This window comes from Hemiscyllium ocellatum, chromosome 4 (genome assembly GCF_020745735.1).
Source record: "Hemiscyllium ocellatum isolate sHemOce1 chromosome 4, sHemOce1.pat.X.cur, whole genome shotgun sequence".
NCBI lineage: Eukaryota > Metazoa > Chordata > Chondrichthyes > Orectolobiformes > Hemiscylliidae > Hemiscyllium > Hemiscyllium ocellatum.
Window position 1 is genome coordinate 67112535 of NC_083404.1, and position 21841 is coordinate 67134375.

Sequence of the window (21841 nt, forward strand, 5' to 3'; positions counted from 1 at the left end):
GTGTGTGTGTGCGCGCGCACACATGCGTAGCCATATAGCACGGAAACAGACACTTCGGTACAACCAGTCCATACAAAACGTAATTCCAAAGTAAACTGGCCTACACCTGGCCTATATCTCTCCAAATCTTTCCTATGTATGTATCTATCCAAATGTATTTTAAACATTGTAATTGCATTATTTACTCTCATGTATAACATGAAATTGGCCTAAAGACATTAGTATCCTTTTTGATTTTGTTCCTGGATTTGAGTGTCAGTTGCGAGGCCCTTATTTATTGCCCATGAATAGGTGTTGTTAAACCATCTTCTTGAACTGTTGCAGTCCACGTGTAATACACAGTTCTATTTGGAAGGAGCTTCCAGGCTTTTGACACAATGACAGTGAAGAAATGGCATCATTAGTTTAAGTCAGGATAGTGTGTAGCTTTGAGGGGATGTGTCTCCTGCCCTTTGTTAAATGGTAGAAGTCGGGGTTTGGAAGATGCTGTTGGAAGGAGTTGTTCTCTGCTTTCATGTCAGTACATAAAGTTTGCACCAGCACAAGTGATGAAATAAGCTACATTAACAGGTTCAGACATATTCTGGTCAACAAATGGAATGTTCGAAATGCGCCTTGGAGATAATGCGATTTGATTTTGTAAGATGGATCAAAACTCTTAAGCCTGAAACTAGATTTTGCTAAATAATATGTTACTATTTTATATGAAGAAATCCTTGGGTTTCTGGCAGTGTTGCCCACAGACTTCAGGTTGAGGCACAAAATGTTTCTAAATTCTTCTGCACCCACAATTTTGATAGTATTTTTAGTTCAGGGAGAACGTGGGCTTCATTGGCTAGGCCAGCATTTATTGTCCATCTTTACTTCTCCTTGAGATAGTAGTGGTGAGCTGCAAACTTGAATATCTGCAGTCCATCAGTTGCAGATACTGGTAAGGGAGTTCCAGGATTTTGACTCCTTGACAGTGAAGGAGCAGTAATCTGTTTCCAAGTCTGGACGGTGAGTTTCTTCAAGGGGAATTTGCACCTAGTAGTGCCAAGCAAATGCTGTCCTTATCCTCCTCAGTGTAGAGGTTTGCAAGATGCTGTCTAAAGAGCCTTAGAGATTTGCTGCAGTGCAGCTTGTAGATGGTACACGCTATCGTGTTGAAGAGAGTGAGCACTGAAGGTGCTTGAAGGTTTCTGATCAAAGAGTTTCCTTGTTCTAGATGGTAATGCGTGTTGACACTGCATTCCTCTATCAAACTGCTGACTTTGCCTTGTTGATGACAAACCGGTTAGGAGAGTCAGGCTGTGAGTTACTTGCTTCAGAACTCCTAGCCTCTGAATAGCTGCTGTAAGCACAGTGTTTGTATGGTTTTCAGTTCAGTTTCTGGTCAATTGTAATCCATAGAATGTTGATAGTTAGGGATTCAGCAATAGTAATGTTATTAAACATCAAAGAGATCAAAATACATCATGTCACCTTTCGGTTAGTCACTGTCCAGCCTTGTGGGCTCAATTTCAGCCCATAATCTCTGTCCTCATTTTGTTTTCCTCTTTCACTGCATTTGGTTTTACTACTGTCAGAAACTTGTTTTTAGTTTCAAAAATAATTGGTTCATCTTTCTGCTGTCCACACCTCATGAAGATATATCTTTGGTTTCTTTATTTGTTCTGTTTTGGACTTAATTGTCCCTTAGTCAAGAATCACCAACTCTCCTATTTTCCATCCTGTCACTTCTGTTTTTCTCCCATCCTGCTCCAGCCTACACACACAAGCGGGTACACAGGTGACTTGTTACATTTCTGACTTCTGAATGGCAAGTCATTATCCTGAAAACAGCTCAGTTTCTCAGTTCGCACATGTTGCTTGACCTGAGCTATTCCAATATTTTCTGTTCTTATTCACACTATTGTCCTGTGTTCTGCATTACAATCTGGAATGCCTCAAATTCACACTGTTTAAAGGTAATGTTGGTTCCAGAGAACTGTCTTTCTCTGTTCCGGAACTCAGTATCTTTGTTTTAATGTAACAGCATATGTAATTTTATAACGGCTTTCCAATTACACTCTGCTCTCCTTAATTTGCTTCACCTTAAGACTGCATTTTGATTCTTCATGTAACTCCATGGGAGATCGTTTACTATATAATTAATGACTGTTTGTTTGTTTGTTTGTTTGTTTTTGAAAACAGATTAACACCAAGAGACGACTATGCTGAAGAACAGACAGTACAATCTAATTTTGTCCTCGTGCCCCACAATCCACGGGCCAGTAGCAGCAAGAGCCCTGCTTCTCTTCTCGTGCATGCATTGCCAGATATCACCAAGTTTGAAGACTCTGAGAATGGTGACTAAATGCCTGACCGTGTTAGATTGATTATATTTGGTGGCTTTCCATGTCTTGGCATTTGGACTATAGCCTATGCTTTGTGAAAACGGCATCTGTAGCATGTCATTTTGTGAGCTAGTTACTTTTTTTTCTTTAGTTTTAGGGAGAAAATTTAAATGCACTACAGATAAGTCTTAAATAGTTTGAACTTGAGAACTAATCTGAAAGTCCAACTTACTACAAGTATCAGAGGAACCTTTTTTATACTTCCCAGGCAATTTCTTTTTTTCTGATTCTGTAAAATATCATGTGATAACTCTCCATTTGTAGATAGTTTTATATTAGTGTTTATGGGGGTGGGAGGGGTAGAAATTGAGTTTGGTCAATATTGTGTCTTTATACCTTGTAAAGTAGGCAGTGACAGCAGTGTTTCTTTGTGGTATCTTCTTTCTGTTCAATTGTATGCTCATTTATAATGTTATTTTACCTTACATAGTAGTGTGTATGTATGAAATCGCTTGTTCACCTTGAAATAATGATAAGTAGGGTGTAACACTCCCTTGCTGGAAATGTGTTGCTGGAAAAGCGCAGCAGGTCAGGCAGCATCCATGGAACAGGAGATTCGACATATCGGGCATAAGCCCTTCTTCAGGAAGGGCTTATGCCCGAAACGTCGAATCTCCTGTTCCGTGGATGCTGCCTAACCTGCTGCGCTTTTCCAGCAACACATTTTCAGCTCTGATCTCCAGCATCTGCAGTCCTCACTTTCTCCTGTAACACTCCCTTAGTAGCTACTATTACCACTGTTGTTTATTTGTTCCAATAATTTGCACAATTGAGGTAGTTGACTCAGCAGGATTGTGGATACTTTATGCAGATTGAAGGAAGAAGCAGAGAGACCTGGGAGTGTATTTACATCTTTTGAATGTGTAATATGGCGAGTTTAGAAGTCTGTTATAAGGGCAGGTGGATACTTAGCTTTATCAATAGAGACAGAGGACAAAAGCAAGGAGATTATCCTAACCACGTTACTTAGGCCTCATCTGGAATATTGTAGGCACTGCAATACTGTACGTTAGGAAGATTGATGAGGCTTAGGAGTTGATGCAGAAGGAATTCATTTGCATAATATCAATTACAGTGTATAAAGGATTTCACTCGTGTCAATACTAGAATTTGGGATCATTCTCCTTCACTCTGAGATGGTTATGGGAAGATTGGATAAAAGCATACAGAATCCTTTAGTAGAATAAATAAGGAACAACTGTTTCTGGTGCGATAACGATTGGTAATCAGTGCACAGAATAAAGGAATTGACAGATGAACCTGAGATGATATGAGGGGAAAATGAATCTGGAATGCAGTGTCTGAAAGGGTGGTGGAAATAGGTTCAATAATCATTTCCGCAATGGAATTGGATGAGTACTTTATGCAGAAACCCCACTGGAACTGTTAGGTAAGAGCAGGGAATTGAAGTAAATTCAGTAGTTATTTGAATGTTCTGGTCCACATGTTTGAAAGGAAATCCCCTAGTCAGAGATTACACAACATCTCTAACTCTCTACGGTTTAACTCTGGTTTACCAGTTCAGCTCCACTCAGTCTCCAGTTCTGTCAAGTTTTAAATCTTGGCACGATTATGGGCAGGTGAGAATTAACATATGTATGAACATATGGGGAAACTGAGTGGTCTACTTTCCCCCCCCCCCCTTTTGAGCCTGCTCCACTATTCATTAAGATCATAGCTGATCTGCTTTTAACCTCAACTCTACATTCCTGCATATCCCTAATAACTTTAATCCCCTTGTCAATCAAGAATCTATCTACCTCTGCCTTAAAATGTTGAAGATTCTGCATCCATTGCTTTTTGAGGAAGGGAAGTCCAAAGACTCTGAACTGTCTGAGGGGAAAAGAAAGTATCCTCATCTCTGTCTTAAATGAGCGACCCTTTATTTTTAAACCATGACACCTAATTCTAGATTCTTCCACAAGAAGAAACACCTAGTCAAGTCCCCTCAGGATCTTAAAAGTTTCAATTAAGTCACTTCTGACTCTTCTAAATTCCAGAGGATACAGCCTCGCCTCATGTGCCAATCTGCTCATTCCAGGTATTAATCTAATCCTTTTCCTCCCTTTTCTCCCCCAATCCCTTTTCTCCCCCTCTCTTTCCATGCCTGCCTGTCTGTCTCTCTCTCGCTCTCTTATTTTGACACTATTTTCAGTTGTTTTATGTCAGATATCCAGCATCTGCAGTATTTTTGCTTTTGTGGGTGATCTGATGAATTCCCTGTGCAGCAAGTCTTCATTGCTGCCACTATGTGGCCATGCAGGAAATTTGTATTTTTCTTACTATTTGCATATTTGAAGCATTTTAAAATTGCCAAAAATGTAGGTTTCTAAGAAGTTTTGATCTGCTTTGAACCAAATTAAACATTTACTGAAGGAAAATATAATTTCCTATTATCTTTATGCCTCCAAAGCAATAAGGTATCAAGAGTACAAGATAAGCAAAATGCACTGTACAACTGCAATCAGTGTAATTCTTGTACAGTGAGAACTAGAAACATGACTGGATACTGGACACTGGATCTGGTTTTAAAGGGATGTTTATAAGCCAGAAGTATTGATTACAGTGTTAAAAGGGCACAAGAACTGCTGGCAATTGTGTGTATACTGAATGAGCCAAACAACCAATTCTTCAAGTTAAGCTATTTTTAAAAACACCTGTTTTTTTTTAAAAAGTAAAGTACACATTTAGTAAATTGTATGAAAGTTGAAACTTTAAGAATGTATGCCCTGAAAATTAGTTTTACTTTGGTATTTATTGGTGTGACATAGCCAAAATCACTGGAGACAATTTCACCGTGCAATCATACTTATTTACTCTAAGTATAAATAAGTCTGCTTGATTAATGGAAAGTCACTGGAATGCATATTTTAGTTACTAGATGTTAAATGGATACACTGGAAAACAATAAACACCAAGATACTTTCTTGCAAATGTGGCTCAGACAAGTACAGCTGAATAGTACAAACTGTCACTAGACAATGGAATGTTTTTAATTTCTTATTTATAGTTTTTCTTTTCCAAATGCAGTTGATGTTTGCTGCTATTTTATATATTTAAAGTGTTTTCTTGATGGTGGTGGCTGGTGATTCATATGTTTTTGCACAAGTTTGCATTTTTTGTTCACCATTTTGTAATCTAATTACTAATTATGTGCTTTTGAAAATAAAGTACTTGCTGTGTAAAATGATTTTATTAAAGTTACTGCTAATTCAAAAAAAAAGCAGGTTTGTGCACCTGTCTAATAATTAAAACATTTATTACTGCTTTGAGTTATTTTTGTGTGGAGCTAACCTGTACTAGCGACTCTATTGTGAAATGAGTGAGAAATCTTCAAACCATAGTGGCTATTACCAGCCTTTAAATTAGTGTTAAACCTGTAGCTTGGTCAATATAGAGATCAAGGATATTAACATTTCAAGTGTAACCTTTCGTTAGACCTGAATTAATTAAGCAAATATTTATAAGTAGAATAAATATTAGAAGTGAAAGATTATTTTGGATCATCTGTGAAACAAAAGTAGGAAATGATTGGAAAGATTAAACGACTTAGGCTCTTTCAACGAACAGATACATTGAATGAATGAATGAATGAATGTTACTGTGAAGCCTGTCCAAGGATGCCTACCTTGAAGAAGTTTTCCTCCTCTTTCTCAAGGATCTCAGTGAGTCACTCTCTCACTGCACCCTCCAGATTGGCTGAAGAGCTTCAACAAAGAGGAGACAAATAAACGGCATCAATCCGGATTTTGAGAAAACAGTACCGATAGTCTAGACTATGTTACAGGGTAATGATAGTGCCATAAACAATTAAGTCATTTCAGCCTTGAGTGATATTACTGCATAAAACTATCATGGGTTTGCCATGTTGCCTCTCAACTTCTCGAGTAAGCCTTTCCAAACTTCAAACGGCCCATCCAGAGAAAGAATTTGCAAACATTGGGAAATAGTGACAGAGAAAAAAGAATTGGAAAGTGGGGTAGCTTATGTCTTCAAAAGAGAACATTACCTTTGCTTCTTCTGCCAAGTCATGCACTACCCTAGTTTGGAAATATATCATTTCCTACACTGTTGTTCATTGGAAAATCTGATTCACCAGACAAACTGTAGTGGTTTAGAAAAGCAGTTCAGCATTATCTTGGACATTTGGGATGTGTAACAAATGTTTGTCTTACAGGCAATGTTCATATTTGATTCATTGATTAAAAAAACATTGCTTTGAACATACAAAACTTCAATGCATATACAGTTGTAATTTTGAGTCTAAGTTGCCACAGGAAGAATAAGAATCTGAAATTTTAGTGAAATTGCAGAGATGATTTAGAGAATCGGGCATATAGGTTTAATGGTCTTTATGATGAGGATAGTTTCCACAAGCTATAACTATTTCATAGAAATGCAAGCTTGGAGGGTACAAGGTTAAGTTATTATTCATGGATTCAGTAGACTACTTGAGGAAGATAGGTATGGTAGGAGTAGGTACCATAAAACCTTTAATGAATGTTGCAGGAAAGTGATTGACTAACTAGTAGAAGACAATGAGTTGGGATAAGAGGATATCTTCAGGATGGCATCTTGTGTGCCACAGGAACCAGTGGTGGAGCCATAATCATTTACAAGAGTAATTCATACTTGGATAAGGAGACTGAATGTGTTGTAAACTAGTTTGTAGATGACACAAAAATATGTGGGAAGGCAATGGGGAGAAAGATACAGAGTGATATAGATAATTAAGTGGACAAAACAACTTGACAGATGGAATATAATGGAGGAAAATGTGAAGTTATACAATATGGCAGGAAGAACTGAGGAACAATTATTAAGTGGAGAATAGTTGCTGAAAGATATAGAACAAAAAAACTAACACAGGTTCAGCAGGTTATAGGGAAGTCCAATAAGTCACCCTTATTTCAAAGGGAATGGAGAATAAAAATAAGGAGGATTTGCTAAAGCTGAAGAGTCAGAAGTGTGGTGCTGAAGAGGGAGGAGGCTGAGAGAGAAATAGGAAGGAGGGGGTGGTAGCTGGGAGGTGATAGGAGGGTGCATGTGGGGGATAATTGTATAGGTCATTGTTGAGGTTGGATCTGAGATGAGGTGGGGGAGGGGAGATTTGGAAATTAGTGAAAATTTGGTTAAAGACTCCCAAGGCAGAAGATGAAGCATTCTTCCTCCAGTTGGCAGGTGCCTTTGGATTGGTAGTGGAGAGGCCCAGGACTTGCATTTCCTTGGGGGAGCTGAAGTTGTTGGCCACAGGACAGTGGGGTTATTTGGTGCATGTGCCCCAGAGATGTTCCTTGAAACGCTTCGTGAGTTGGCATCCTGTCTCCCCGATGTAGAGGAGACCACATTGAGAGCAATGGACATAGTAGATGAGATGGGTGAATGTGCAGGATGATCTCTGCTGGGTGTGAAAAGATTCTTTGGGACCTTGGACAGAGGTGAGGGAGAAGATGTGGGTGCAGGCTTTATACCTCGTGTGGCAGCGAGGGAACGTGCCAGGAGTGGAAGTTGGGTGGGTGGTGCAGACCTAACGAGGGAGTTGCAGAAGGAATGGTCTCTGCAGACTGCTGAAAGGGGTCAGGAGGGAAATATATCTCTAATGGTGGGGTCTGACTATAGGTAGCAGAAATGGCAGAGTATAATGTTCTGTATCTGGAGATTAGAGAGGTGGAAGGTGAGGACCAGTGTTCTATCCTTGTTGAGATTGGAGGGGTGGGGTTCAAGATGCACTGGAGGGCAATGTTGATCACATGGGAGGCGAAATTGCAATTCTTGAAATAGGAGGCCATCAGGGATGGTCTGGAGTGGAATTGCTCCTCCTGGGAGCAGAAGCAGCTGAGACAGAAGAATTAGGAGTAAGGGATAACGTTTGTACAGGAGGGGTCTGGGAGGATGTGTAGTTAAGGTAGCTATGGGAGTTGGTGGGTTTGAAATGGATGTCCGTGTTGAGTCAGTTGCCAGATATGAGCAATAGTCATATCATAGCTTGAATACTATGAACAGTTTTAGATCCACTATCTAATGGAAAATATACTAGCATTGGAGAAAGTCCAGAGGAAATTTAATAGTTTGATCCTTGGTTTGTATCCTGGCTTACAAGGAGAGGTTGAGGAGGTTTGGACCTGAACTCATGTTTTGAAGAATGTAAGATGAATTTCTTGAAACATATAAGCTTCTTATGGGCCTTGGTAGGGAGGAGGCAGGAAAGTTGTTTACCTTTGTGGAAAAGTATAGGTCCAGAGGACATAATCTCAGATTAAGGAGCTGCCCATTTAAAACAGAGATGAGGAGGATTTATTTATGTCAGACAGTGATAAGGAATCGCCCATATAAGGGCAAATGAGGAGGAGTCCTCTCTCAGAGGGTAGTGAATTTGAAGAATTTTTTTTGTAAAGACTGGGTGATTTAGCATATACAAGGCTGAGATAGACAGATTTTTAAACATTAAAGGCATCAAGAATTATGGGGAAAAGTCAGGAAAATGGCATTCAGGAATATCAGATCAGCCATGATCTCACCGAGTGGTGCAGTATGTTTAATAGGCTCAAAGTGTGTTGCTGGAAAAGCGCAGCAGGTCAGGCAGCATCCAAGGAGCAGGAGAATCAACGTTCCTGAAGAAGGGCTCATGCCTGAAACGTCGATTCTCCTGCTCCTTGGATGCTGCCTGACCTGCTGCGCTTTTCCGCCAACACATTTTCAGCTCTGATCTCCAGCATCTGCAGTCCTCACTTTCTCCTTAATGGGCTCAAAGGCCTATTTCATACTGTCTTTTTTTATTCATTCATAAATGTGAGCACTGTTGGCTGGGCCAGCATTTATTGCTCGTCTCCAATTGCCCAGTAAGCAGTTAAGAGTCAGCCACGTTGCTGTGGGCCTGGAGTTACATGTTTCTTTCCCTAATGTTTTGCAACGCTGCTCCTTTAACAAGATTTTTCTGTCATTGGTTTTCTTTTGAGAGGAGTCATAAAAGTAGAGATGCCGAAATGTCTGAACCAGCTACTTTATAATGGCTAACAGATGCTGCCTAAGAAATCAGAAAAGGCCTTCTGGTTTTTTTAAAAAAACACTTGTACAATGAAAGAGGAGTGGCCAGTTCTCCCAGTTGAGGGTTTTTTCTAGTTTTGGCTAGTTTAGCTGGGGACCCAAAGAAAGAGCCACATGCTGACCCTCTCTCGCTCTCTGACATCTGTCTGCTGTAAGAACCTGTCTTTGTATTTGACTTTTTAACCAAGGGGTGCATTTATGGGATGTTGCAGGAAATTGGAACAGCTCTTTGTTAAGTTGCAATTTCATGTCAGTTGGGTTTTAAAACAGTTGTTATTATAAATTCAATTTTGTTTTGTTTGTGTGTAAATAAATACTGTTTTGTTTAAAACCAAGTGATTTGACCAGTTGTGTCTCTCCTGGAATATTCACCTTACTTCTATTTAAACAGCTAGAAAGGTTAGGTTCGGGGCTACCTTGGAGTCAGAGAGCCATAGAGATGTACAGCATGGAAACAGACCCTTCCAGCTAGGTATTATTTTCAGGGGATTTCATGAAGAATTTACTTGGCAACTTACACAATCTTCTATTGCTCACCTCATTAATTATGGACTGTAGCTTCACAGCACCCCCTCAATCGGGCTGGTGCCATAGTTCAGTACTGCTACTACTAAGATCATGGCTGAGAAAGGAAAACTAGCACCATACTTTGGACAGAGGGAAGTGAAGGTCCCGGTGAATGGAGCGATGGACAGAAGGACTGCCCTTTTTCCTGTCCACTAGCAAAGGAGGCTATGCCATCAGACATAGCCAGCCCACCAACAGATCGTGCTTCCACTCTTTTGAGATTCAATTTGGGTGAACTTAAGGTTGAGGAGGCAAGGATCAGACAAGGCTCTAAAGAGTTACATAGTAGCCAGGAAGGAACCGAAGAATCGACTTGGAAGAGATGGAAGGGGGCATGAAAAAGCTTTAGCAGGTAGGATTAAGGAAAACCCTAAGGCATTCTACACTTATGTGAGGAGCAAGAGGATGGTCAGAGTGAGGGTAAGGCCAATCATGGATGGTGAAGGGAACTTGTGCCTGGATTTGAAGGAGGTAGTTGAGTCCTTAATGAATACTTCGCTTTAGTAGTCACTTCTGAGAGGAAGTGAGGACTGCAGATGCTGGAGATCAGAGCTGAAAAATCTGTTGTTGGAAAAGCGCAGCAGGTCAGGCAGCATCCCAGGAGCAAGAGAATCGACGTTTCGGGCATAAGCCGTTCTTCAGGGGAATGGCTTTTCCAGCAACACATTTTTCACTTCTGCAAGGGACCATGATATTTGTGAGGACAGCATGAAACAGACTGATACGTTAAGAAGGAGGATGTGCTGAAAACGTTGAAAAACATAACGGTAGATAAGTCCCCTGGGCCAGATGGGATACACCCTACATTGCTACAGGAAGCGAGGGAAGAGATTGCTGCATCTTGGTGATGATCTTTGCATCCTCACTGTCCATTGGAGTAGTGTCCAATGATCCAAGTGTGACAAATGTTATTCCCATGTTCAAGAAAGGGAATAGCGATAATCTTGGGAACTACAGACCAGTCAGTCTTACATCTGTGGTGAACAAACTATTTGAAAGGATTCTGCGAGACAGAAATTATGATTCCTTGGAAAGCCATAGCTTAATTAGAGATAGTCAGCATGGTTTTACGAGGAGCAGGCCATGCCTCACAAACGTTATTAAATTATTTGAGGACGTGACAAAACACATTGATGAAGACTGAACAGTGGAAGTGGTGTACATGGATTTTAACATGGCATTTGATAAGGTTCCCCATTTTAGGCTCATTCAGAAAGTAAAGAGGCATGACAAGCAGGGAAATCTGGCTGTCTGAATATAGAATTGACTGGCCCATAGAAGACAGAGGGTGGCGATTGATGGAAAGTATTCAGCCTGGAGTTTGGTGACTAGTGGTTTTCTGCAGGGATCAGTTCTGGGACCTCTGCTCTTTGTGGTTTTTATAAATGACTTGGATAAGAAAGTGGGAGGGTTGGTTAATCAGTTAGCCAATTACACGAAGGTTGGTGGAGTGGTGAATAGTGTGTGTGTATGTGTGGGGTGGGATGGGGGGGGTTGTTGTAGGTTGCAATGGACATTGATAGGATGCAGAACTGGGCTGATAAGTGGCAGATGAAGTTCAACCTGGAAAAGTGTGAAGTGGTTCATTTTGGAAAGATGCATTTGAAGACAGAATACAGGGTTAAAGGCAGGATTCTTGACAGTGTGGAGGAACAGAGGGATCTTGAGGTCCATGTCCTCAAAAGTTGCCACCCAAGTTGATAGAGTTGTTAAGGAGGCATACAGTGTGTTGGCTTTCATTAGCAGGGGATTGAGTTTAAGAGCCACAAGGTTATGCTGCAGCTCTATGGAGCCCTGGTTAGACCATACTTGGGATATTGTGTTCAGTTCTGGTCACCTCATTATAGGGAGGATGTGGAAGCTTTAGAGAGGTTGCAGAGGACATTTACCAGGATGCTGCATGGGCTGGAGGGCATGTCTTATGAAGAAAGGTTGAGGTAGCTGGGGTTTTTCTCATTGGAGCGAAGAAGGATGAGAGGTGACTTGATAGAGGTGTACAAGATGATGAGAGGCATCGGTAGAATGAATAGTCAGAGACTTTTTTCCAGGGTGGAAATGGCTATCATGAGGGGACTTAATTTTAAGGTGATTGGAGGAAGAATTACAGGAGATGTCAGAGGCAGGTTCACAGAGAGTGGTGGGTATATGAAATGCATTGCCAGCAGTGGTAGTAAAGTCAGATACATTAGGAACATTTAAGCAACTCTTGGTTAGGCACATAGACATTAGTAAAATGAAGGATACGTAGGTTAGTTTGATCTTAGAGCAGGATAAAAGGTTGGTACAACATTGAAGACCAAAGGGCCTATACTGTGCTGTACTGTTCTATGTTCTAACAATTTGGTGACATCGTCATTACTATGTGTCCACAGTTGACAGAGGAAGGAACACCCCAGGTCACTGGCACTTGGAGGATTGCCATATATCAGGCTCCTGATCAGGTCAAGGCAGAGAATAGCCCATGCTGTCAGCCACTATTATCATTGTGCAAATGCACAGACAGACACAGGAGCAGCTGGCACGTTTGTCAGATACACTTGGTAAATGTTACTCATACTGTACAGGATCTGACAGTATATGCCTTAACGCCTCCATGGACAGATTGGCAACTTGCAAGGAAAACCAGATCCAACAGAATAATCAGTGTCTACCAGAGATCCCGCAGACCTGCACTCCATTACTTTAGCCATTAATGCTCAGCATCAGTGGCAAAACAAATGAGTGATGAGGGACCCTAGGAGTCCCTTCCTTTCAAGGTAATGAAAGGGAGCAATCAAAGGCAGTAGGAACCACACACAGACCCAAACAAATTTTCTGTCAGGAATTCCAAAGATGCCTGCCCCCTTCATCTTCACTCCGCCAGCACTCCCAACACTACAGAGATTGCAGCCATGGAGGGTAAGTCTTTCTATTGGCAGGACACTCTCAGCAGATGTGGGCTATCTGGCCACAAACACCCCAGAGCTTTTAGCCTAAATCTGCCAGGCCAACCCAGTCCACTACAGAGCAGGATCAATCAACCCCAGCTCTAGACCCCAGGACTAAACCTAGATGTAGTATCAAGGATACTATAAGGACAAATAAAAATGAGAGCACATAGGAAGCATGAGTGACACGTCATTGCAAATACACTTTCACATCTGTAAAAATGCATGAACCTTCAATCATCATACATCTGATCGACTGTGATTTTAGCTGTAGGACCAGGTTATGCAACAACTGTGTCAGAGTTAAGCAGCCTCTTCATTCACCCCAATGAGTATAGAAGTTAAATAAAATGTAAAGAACTACAAATTTAGGTGATCTGAAACAGAAATTGCTGGTGAAACTCACCAGGTCTGGCAGCATTTGTAGGGAGAAAGAAGAGTTAACATTTAGAGTTTGGTGACTCTTCATCAGAAGTTAGCAGCTAGGAAAAAGTGGTACTTATGTTGAAAGGGGAGGGGCTAGATGGGGGAGCGATGAGTGGATGGCTACAGATGGAGCCCAGAGAGAGAGAGAGAGAAGGCAATAGGCAAACAAGGGGTATCACTAGTAGGCAGGACTGAAGGAAACTGAATAAGTGGTATTGAGAGCTGAGAATAGGAGAAAATGAGAAGGCTGTGCTAAAAGCAACCCTTGCAACCTGGTAATAGGCCTGAGAGTGGGTGAGATTAGGTTGGCTGACTTAAAAATAGCCATGTGATGACAAGACCGTGTGTAGGGGTTGGTAAGAAAACATGCAAGGACAGAATCAGACTCTAAAGTTATTGAACTCAATAGGATTTTTAATTTGGTGAGGCATTGTTCATCTCTGAGAAGCATTCTGGAAAGTAGTAAATTTTAGTCATCCATTAACCTTCATGATTGCAAATTGTAACCCTTCGATGAGGAAATCAAACATAATGAGAGAGCCTTGTAATAGAACTTTGTCTCTACTCATTCCACTCTTCTGTCCACCATAAGATATAGGAACAGAATTAGGCTATTCAGCCCGTTGAGTCTGCTCCACCATTTGATCCATGGCTGATATGTTTTTTGAACCCATTCTCCTGCCTTCTCCCTATAACCCTTGATCTCCTTACTCATCAAGAACCTATCTATCCCTGTTTTGAACACATTCAATGACTTGGCCTCCACAGCCTTTTGCGGCAATGAGTTCCATAGATTCAATAAGCTTTGTCTGAAGAATTCCTCCTTATCTCAGTTCTAAAGGGCCGTCCCTTCACTCTGAGACTTTGCCCTCAAGTTGTAGTCTCTGCTACGCATGGCAATATCTTATCAACATCCTTTCAGCCTTACTTAGTCTCAGTGAGATCCCCCGTACTCTTCTAACTTCCATCAAGTACAGACCCAGAGCCCTCAACAGCTCATCATATGACAAGCTCTTTATCTTGGAGGTAAAGCTTGTAAATCTCCTTTGGACCTCATCCTTCCTTAGGGGGCTCAAAATTGCTCACAATATATGTGTCATTCATGATCATTCATGAGTGCACTCTTCTCTGGTCCAAAGGTTCATGCAACCTAGTGTCTTCCAAGGGATTGCACATTTATTCAGGGATGGGTTATGTCCATAATATTTGACCCTTGGAATTAGGTAGAGACTTGTGATTAATCACGAATATCGACATCATGGCAGCTCCCAAGATATCTGGCACAGATCTCCAAAATGTGGAAATGATGATCACAGCACATTGAAATCCCTTCCTGTAAATAAATTCAGCATTGTTAAAATTTGGTTTTCTCAAAAAAATGTATTTACAGTCTGCACCTTGAAGTAGCTACTGATGTTGCAAAATCTCACTGTCCAGATTGTAGCACCACCCTGGTCATGAGGGAAAAAGGTGAAGAGGTGTGATCCTGCACAAATTACATATGTAGCATCCTTGATACATTTGTGAGTTAAGGATTAGTGATTTCATACATATCCTGAAGGGATTTTTGGAATGATAAAGTCTCAAGGACTTAAGGATGGTGTGTTGCCTTTGTGATGCCAGGGTTAAAGACATCACAGACAGAGTGCAGGAAATCCTCACGAAGGTGAAGAGCCAGAGGTGGTGGTACATGTCGGCACAAATGATGTCAGGAATAAGAGGAGGAACATACTACAGTGGGACTTCGAAGAACTAGGAGGAAGGCTGAAAAGCAGGATGTCCAAGGTGGTTATCTCCGGTTTGCTTCCAGTCCACGGGCTGGTGAGGCCAGAAACAGGGAGATAATGGACTTGAACGTATGGCTGGGGAACTGGTGCAGGAAGCAAGGATTTAAATTCTTGGATCACTGGGGTATGTTTTGTGGTAAGCATAAATTCTATAAGAGAGACAGTTTGCACCTTAATAGGTTAGGGACCAGCATTCTGGCAGGCAGGTTTGCTACTGCAACAGAGCTACGTTTAAACTAAGTAGCGGGGGGGAGGTGATAAACTGGATGTTTAAGAAGGAAATTGGAGGGAAAGTTAGAACAAGGGAAGTCAAGAAAGACAACTTCTGGGCGGCACGGTGCCACAGTGGTTAGCACTGCTGCCTCACAGCGCTAGAGACCCAGGTTCAATTCCCGACTCAGGCGACTGTGTGGAGTTTGCACATTCTCCCCGTGTCTGCGTGGGTTTCCTCCGGGTTCTCCTGTTTCCTCCCACAGTCCAAAGATGTACAGGTCAGGTGGATTGGCCATGCTAAATTGTCCGTAGTGTTAGGTGTAGGGGAATGAGTGGGTTGCGCTTCAGCGGGTTGGTGTGGACTTGTTGGGCCGAAGGGCCTGTCTCCACACTGTAAGTAATCTAAATCTAAAACAACTGTATCAATGAGACAGAAAACTCAGAAAGGGATCATGCTGTAAGGTTGAATGAAAAAGAAGTTGATGGAAAGGGTGAGGGCAGTAACAAATTAAAAATACTATAGATGAATGCATGAAGCATTAGAAAAAAGATGGATGAGCTTGAGGCTCTTTTGGAAATTGGCAGATACGATATTGTGGGGATAACAGAGACGTGGCTTCAAGTGGACAGGGCCTGGGAAATGAATATTCAAGGCTACACGTGCTATCGAAAGGACAGACTGATGGACAGAGGGGGTGGGGTGGCAATGTTGATAAGGGATGATATTCAGTCCCTTGCGCGGGGGGACCTAGAATCAGGGGATGTAGAGTCAGTATGGATAGAGCTGAGAAATTCTAAGGGTAAAAAGACCCTCTTGGGAGTTATCTACAGACCCCCAAACAGTACTCTGGATGTCGGATGTAAGTTAAATCAGGAGCTGAAATTGACCTGTCGCAAAGATGTTACTACAGTTGTTATGGGGGATTTCAACATGCAGGTAGACTGGGAGAATCAGGATGGTATTGGACCTCAAGAAAGAGACTTTGTGGAGTGCCTCAGAGATGGATTCTTAGAACAGCTGGTGCTGGAGCCGACCAGGGAGAAGGCAATTCTGGATCTGGTATCGTGCAACGAACCAGAATTGGTCAGGGACCTCGAAGTGAAGGAGCCATTGGGAACTAGTGACCATAATACAATAAGCTTCAATCTGCAATTTGAGAGGGAAAGGGTACAATCGGAAGTGACAATATTTCTGTTGAATAAAGGGAACTATGGATCTATGAGGGAGGAGCTGGCCAAAGTTCAATGGTGTAATACTTTAGCAGGGATGACAGTGGAGGAACAATGATGGATATTTCTGTGTATAATGCAGAAGTTGCAGGATCAGTTCATTCCAAAAAGGAAGAAAGATCCTAGGAGGAGGCATGGGTAGCCGTGGCTGACAAGGGAAGTTAAGAAACATATAAAGTTAAAAGAGAAAAAGTATAACATAGCAAAGATAAGTGGGAAAACGGAGGACTGGGAAGCTTTTAAAGAACAACAGAGGATTACTAAGAAGGAAATATGCAGATAAAAGATGAGGTACGAAGGTAAACTGGCCAATAATATAAAGGAGGATAGTAAAAGTTTTTTTAGGTATGTGAAAGGCAAAAAAATGGTTAAGACTAAAATTGGGCCCTTGAAGACAGAAACAGGGGAATATATTACGGGGCTGCAAATGTGTTGCTGGTCAAAGCACAGCAGGTTAGGCAGCATCTCAGGAATAGAGAATTCGACGTTTCGAGCATAAGCCCTTCATCGATGAAGGGCTTATGCTCGAAACGTCGAATTCTCTATTCCTGAGATGCTGCCTAACCTGCTGTGCTTTGACCAGCAACACATTTGCAGCTGTGATCTCCAGCATCTGCAGACCTCATTTTTTACTCAATATATTACGGGGAACAAAGAAATGGCAGAAGAATTGAATTGGTACTTCAGATCTGTGTTCACTGGGGAAGACACAAGCAATCTCCCTGAGGTAACAGTGGCTGAAAGACCTGAACTTAAGGGAATTTATATTTGCCAGAAATTGGTGTTGGAGAGACTGTTAGGTCTGAAGGTTGATAAGTCCCCGGGGCCTGATGGTCTACATCCCAGGGTACTGAAGGAGGTGGCTCAAGAAATCGTGGATGCGTTGGTGATTATTTTCCAGAGTTCGATAGATTCGGGGTCAGTTCCTGCGGATTGGAGGGTGGCTAATGTTGTACCACATTTAAGAAAAGTGGGAGAGAGAAAACAGGAAATTATAGACCAGTTAGTCTGACCTCAGTGGTGGGAAAGATGCTGGAGTTTATTATAAAGGATGAAATTACAACACATCTGGATAGTAGCAACAGGATAGGTCAGAGTCAGCATGGATTTATGAAGGGGAAATCATGCTTGACTAATCTTCTGGAGTTTTTGGGGATGTAACTCTGAAAATAGACGAGGGAGATCCAGAAGATGTAGTGTACCTGGACTTTCAGAAAGCTTTTGATAAAGTCCCACATAGGTGGTTAGTGAGCAAAATTAGGGCACATGATATTGGGGGCAAAGTACTAAATTGGATTGAAAGTTTGTTGGCTGATAGGAAACAAAGAGTAGTGATAAATAGCTCTATTTCGGAATGGCAGGCAGTGACCAGTGGGGTACCACAGGGATCAGTGCTGGGACTGCAGCTTTGTACAATATATGTTGATGATATAGAAGATGGCATTAGCAATAACATTAGCAAATTTGTTGATGATACTAAGCTGGGTCGCAGGGTGAAATGTGAGGAGGATGTTAGGAGATTACAGGGTGACCTGGACAGGTTAAGTGAGTGGTCAGATGCATGGCAGGTGCAGTTTAATGTGGATAAATGTATGGTTATCCATTTGGTGGCAAGAACAGGAAGGCAGATTACTACCTAAATGGAATCAATTTAGGTAAAGGGGCAGTACAGAGAGATCTGGGTGTTCTTTTACACCAGTCAATTAAGGTAAGCATGCAGGTACAGCAGGTAGTGAAGAAGGCTGATAGCATGCTGGCCTTCATAACAAGAGGGATTGAGTATAGAAGCAAAGAGGTTCTTCTGCAGCTGTACAGGCCCTGGTGAGACCACACCTGGAGTACTGTGTGCAGTTCTGGTCTCCAAATTTGAGGAAAGACATTCTGGCTATTGAAGGAGTGAGCGTAGGTTCACGAGGTCAATTCCTGGAATGGCGGGATTACCTTACACTGAAAGACTGGAGCTTCTAGGCTTGTATACCTTTAAGTTTAGAAGACTGAGAGGGGATCTGATTGAGACATATAAGATTATTAAAGGATTGGACACTCTGGAGTCAGGAAACATGTTTACGCTGATGGGTGAGTGCCAAACCAGAGGACACAGCTTAAAAATACGGGGTAGACCATTTAGGACAGAGATGAGGAGAAACTTCTTCACCCAGAGAGTGGTGGCTGTGTGGAATGCTCTGCCCCAGATTCATTTAAGAAAGAGTTGGATAGAGCTCTCAAGGATAATGGAATCAATGGTTATGGAGATAAGGCAGGAACAGGATACTGATTAAGGATGATCAGCCATGATCATATTGAATGATGGTACAGGCTCAAAGGGCAGAATGTCCCACTCCTGCACCTATTGTCTATTGTCTATTGTCTCATAATAATCAACCACTGCTGTTTCCTTTACAGCCACCAGGATGGGATGACTATCTATTCCTTCAGAGTTCAACAGAGGAAACAATTCCGTTATAGTGTCCCAGGATTTCCTCAATCTGTGTCATCCCTGTGCTTCAGTCATCTGGAGGAAATTACAGCAAGATTGGCAAATTCTGGCACTCTTCATCCTCTTTTCTGGGTACCTCAGGAGTGCAATTGAGTAGAAGTGGAGATGATCCTACAGAAATCAGTCATTTCTTGGAGTTTATGTATTGCTACTTACCATTTGTCAGACTCTTGGATGTTACCTGCATTCCACTGTATTAGTGCAGGTGCTGAGAGTAGAACTGCTCATTAGCATCATCACCAATTGACTTCAGTTTTCCTGGAGCTCCTTTGTGACATTGTTTTGGAGGGCAGTGTAGATATTGATGGTGGTTACTTTATCTTGTCTCTCCCAGGAGACCATATGGTTACTATGTTGGGAAACAATATATGTAATTTTGGGGTGACCATATCTGATTGCAGGAAATTTATTGGTCTCATCATCCATGCAGTTATTTTCATCTCTGCATAATGTCACTCAGGAGCTGAGCTGTTAAGTTTAGCCAGTCACATGAACAAGTAATTTCAGTGTGCTTTTAACTAACATCTTGTAATACATGACCCGACTAAACCTAATTATAACTAAAATACTTCGATGAGGTAGGAATGTTTATGGCCGATAATTTTAGATTTTGATGATACAAAATGACAATCGCCACTGAATGGAGTACAGTGCTTTATTTTAAAATACAAATATGTCATTTCAACATGTATGTAATGTAAGATGCAATGCATTGTCTACTTGCAATAGGTGAACTTGTGATGCAATGGGTAATCTCCCTGTCTCTGAACCCGATTCTCCAGCTTTGCATTTCAATTCAGGACCTAATGGCCATGGTAGATGTGTTGATAATGCAAGCAACACATTGATTATCAACCTGTAAGTTCTTCCAACACACACTGAATGGCAGGCAGTAAGAGGGGAGAGATTCCTGGTCAGCAGTGTGATAATAAGAAATTGGAGCCACTACCATCATTCTCCTTAACTCCATGCCACAAACACACATGCAAAACTATATATTACTTTATTCACTTCTCGGAGATGGGTGTTGCTGGCTGAACAACATTTTTTGCCCATCCTAGTTACCCTTGAGAAGGTGGTGGTGAGTTGCCTATTTGGAACTGCTGCAGTCCATGTGTGCAGGGAGGGAATTCCTGGATTTTGCCTCTGTGACACTGAAGAAATGGTGTTATATATACAGCTCAAGATAGTGAGTGCCTTGTAGGGGAAATTGAAGGCGAGGGTGTTCCCATATATCTGCTGCCCTTGTCCTTCTGAATGGTTGAAGTCAATCGTTGGTTTAAAATTTGCTATTGACGGAGGTTAGCTGTATTACTGCAGTGCATCTTGTAGATGATTTTGCTCCCACTGTATATCAGTGGATGAAGGAGTGAATGGTGAAAATGGTGGATGATGTATCTGTTAAGAGGGCTGTTTTGTCTTGGATGGTGTCAAACTCTTGAGTTACTTGAAGCTGCACTCATCCAGTCAAGTGGAGAGCATTCCATTGTACTTCTGACTTGTGCCTTGCTGATGACAAGAAGACTTTGGGCAAACAGTGCCAAGATGAAGAGACATTTTATATGCAACATGTTACTATCATCTGAATGTATCAGTTGAAAGGATGATGAACACAGATTCAGTAGTAAATTTCAAAAAGCCATTGGAGACACAGTTAAAAAGGCAAGTGTAGTCATCTTTACAAAAAAATAGGGTTAATTGGCTCTGTTCTGTAAGGTTCTATGATTCCATTAAATAGGGGCTTTGAGTGTTCAAATAAAATTTGAAAAGATAGTGAATTCCCACCTAGTAAAATATGGGTTTATAAATGAAAGACAGCACAAATTTGTTAAAATTAAATCATGTTTGACTAACTTGATTAAGTTTTTCTTTAAGTAATGCAGATAGTGTGATTGATGTTGCAAAAGGGATTTGAATGAAGTACCGAGATAATATTAAAACTAAAGTCAATGGTATCACAGAAGCATAGGCAGTCTAGATATGAAACTGGCTGTAGGCCATAAAGTGATGAACAGCAGTTATTTCTAATGGGAGTGAGGTGACTACCAGAAAGACTTGAGTTTATAAAATACAATTTCAACCTTTCTAAATAACACTAAACTCAAACATTGTAAACAGGGAAGTGGAAATGGATAGAACCTAACAAAAAGGTTAATCTTGATGGGAAGAATAAAGAGGGTCAACATTAACTTAATGGTACAATATAAAAGGATTGCAGGAGCAGAACACTCTGTGGTTGTTAGCTGCATGCAGCAGCCAAAATGTGACAATCCAAGTTGACAAAGCTAATACAGACAAATGTCATTATGAAAAGAAGAATATAGTTCATAATCAAGGGAATTTTGTTAAACTGTTATGATCAGTAGTTAAGCCTCAGCTGAAGGATTGTCATGGTGGATCTTTCAGAAACTAAAACTTAAGAAAAATGTCAAGACAATGCAAGAGAATTTAGCATGATGGCACAGTGGTTAGCACTGCTGCCTCACAACACCAGAGTCCTGGGTTCAATTCCCACCTCAGGCAACTGTATGTGTGGAGTTTGCACATTCTCCCTGTGTCTGTACAGGTTTCCTCTGTGTGCTCTGGTTTCCTCCCACAGTCCAAAAATGTGCAGGTTAGGTGAATTGGCTATGCTAAAATTGCCCATAGTGTTAGGTAAAGGAGTAAATGTAGGGGAATGGGTCTGGGTGGGTTGCTCTCCGGAGGTCGGTGTGGACTTATTGGGCCAAAGGGCCTGTTTCCACACTGTAAGTAATATAATCTAATCTTTAT

The 21841-nt window shown here is 41.4% G+C and overlaps 1 protein-coding gene across 3 annotated transcripts in view; it reads left to right on the plus strand.

The window, feature by feature from the left end:
• The window catches only part of LOC132813993 (frizzled-6-like), a 48698-nt gene extending 45782 nt beyond the window's left edge, over positions 1 to 2916 (plus strand). For all 3 annotated transcript variants that reach the window (XM_060823335.1, XM_060823329.1, XM_060823327.1), the window contains exon 7: positions 2176 to 2916. In XM_060823335.1, coding sequence (XP_060679318.1) covers positions 2176 to 2338 — 163 coding nt within the window. In that variant the 3' untranslated portion in view covers positions 2339 to 2916. The remainder of the gene's footprint in view (positions 1 to 2175) is intronic.
• Positions 2917 to 21841: the final 18925 nt, after the last annotated feature.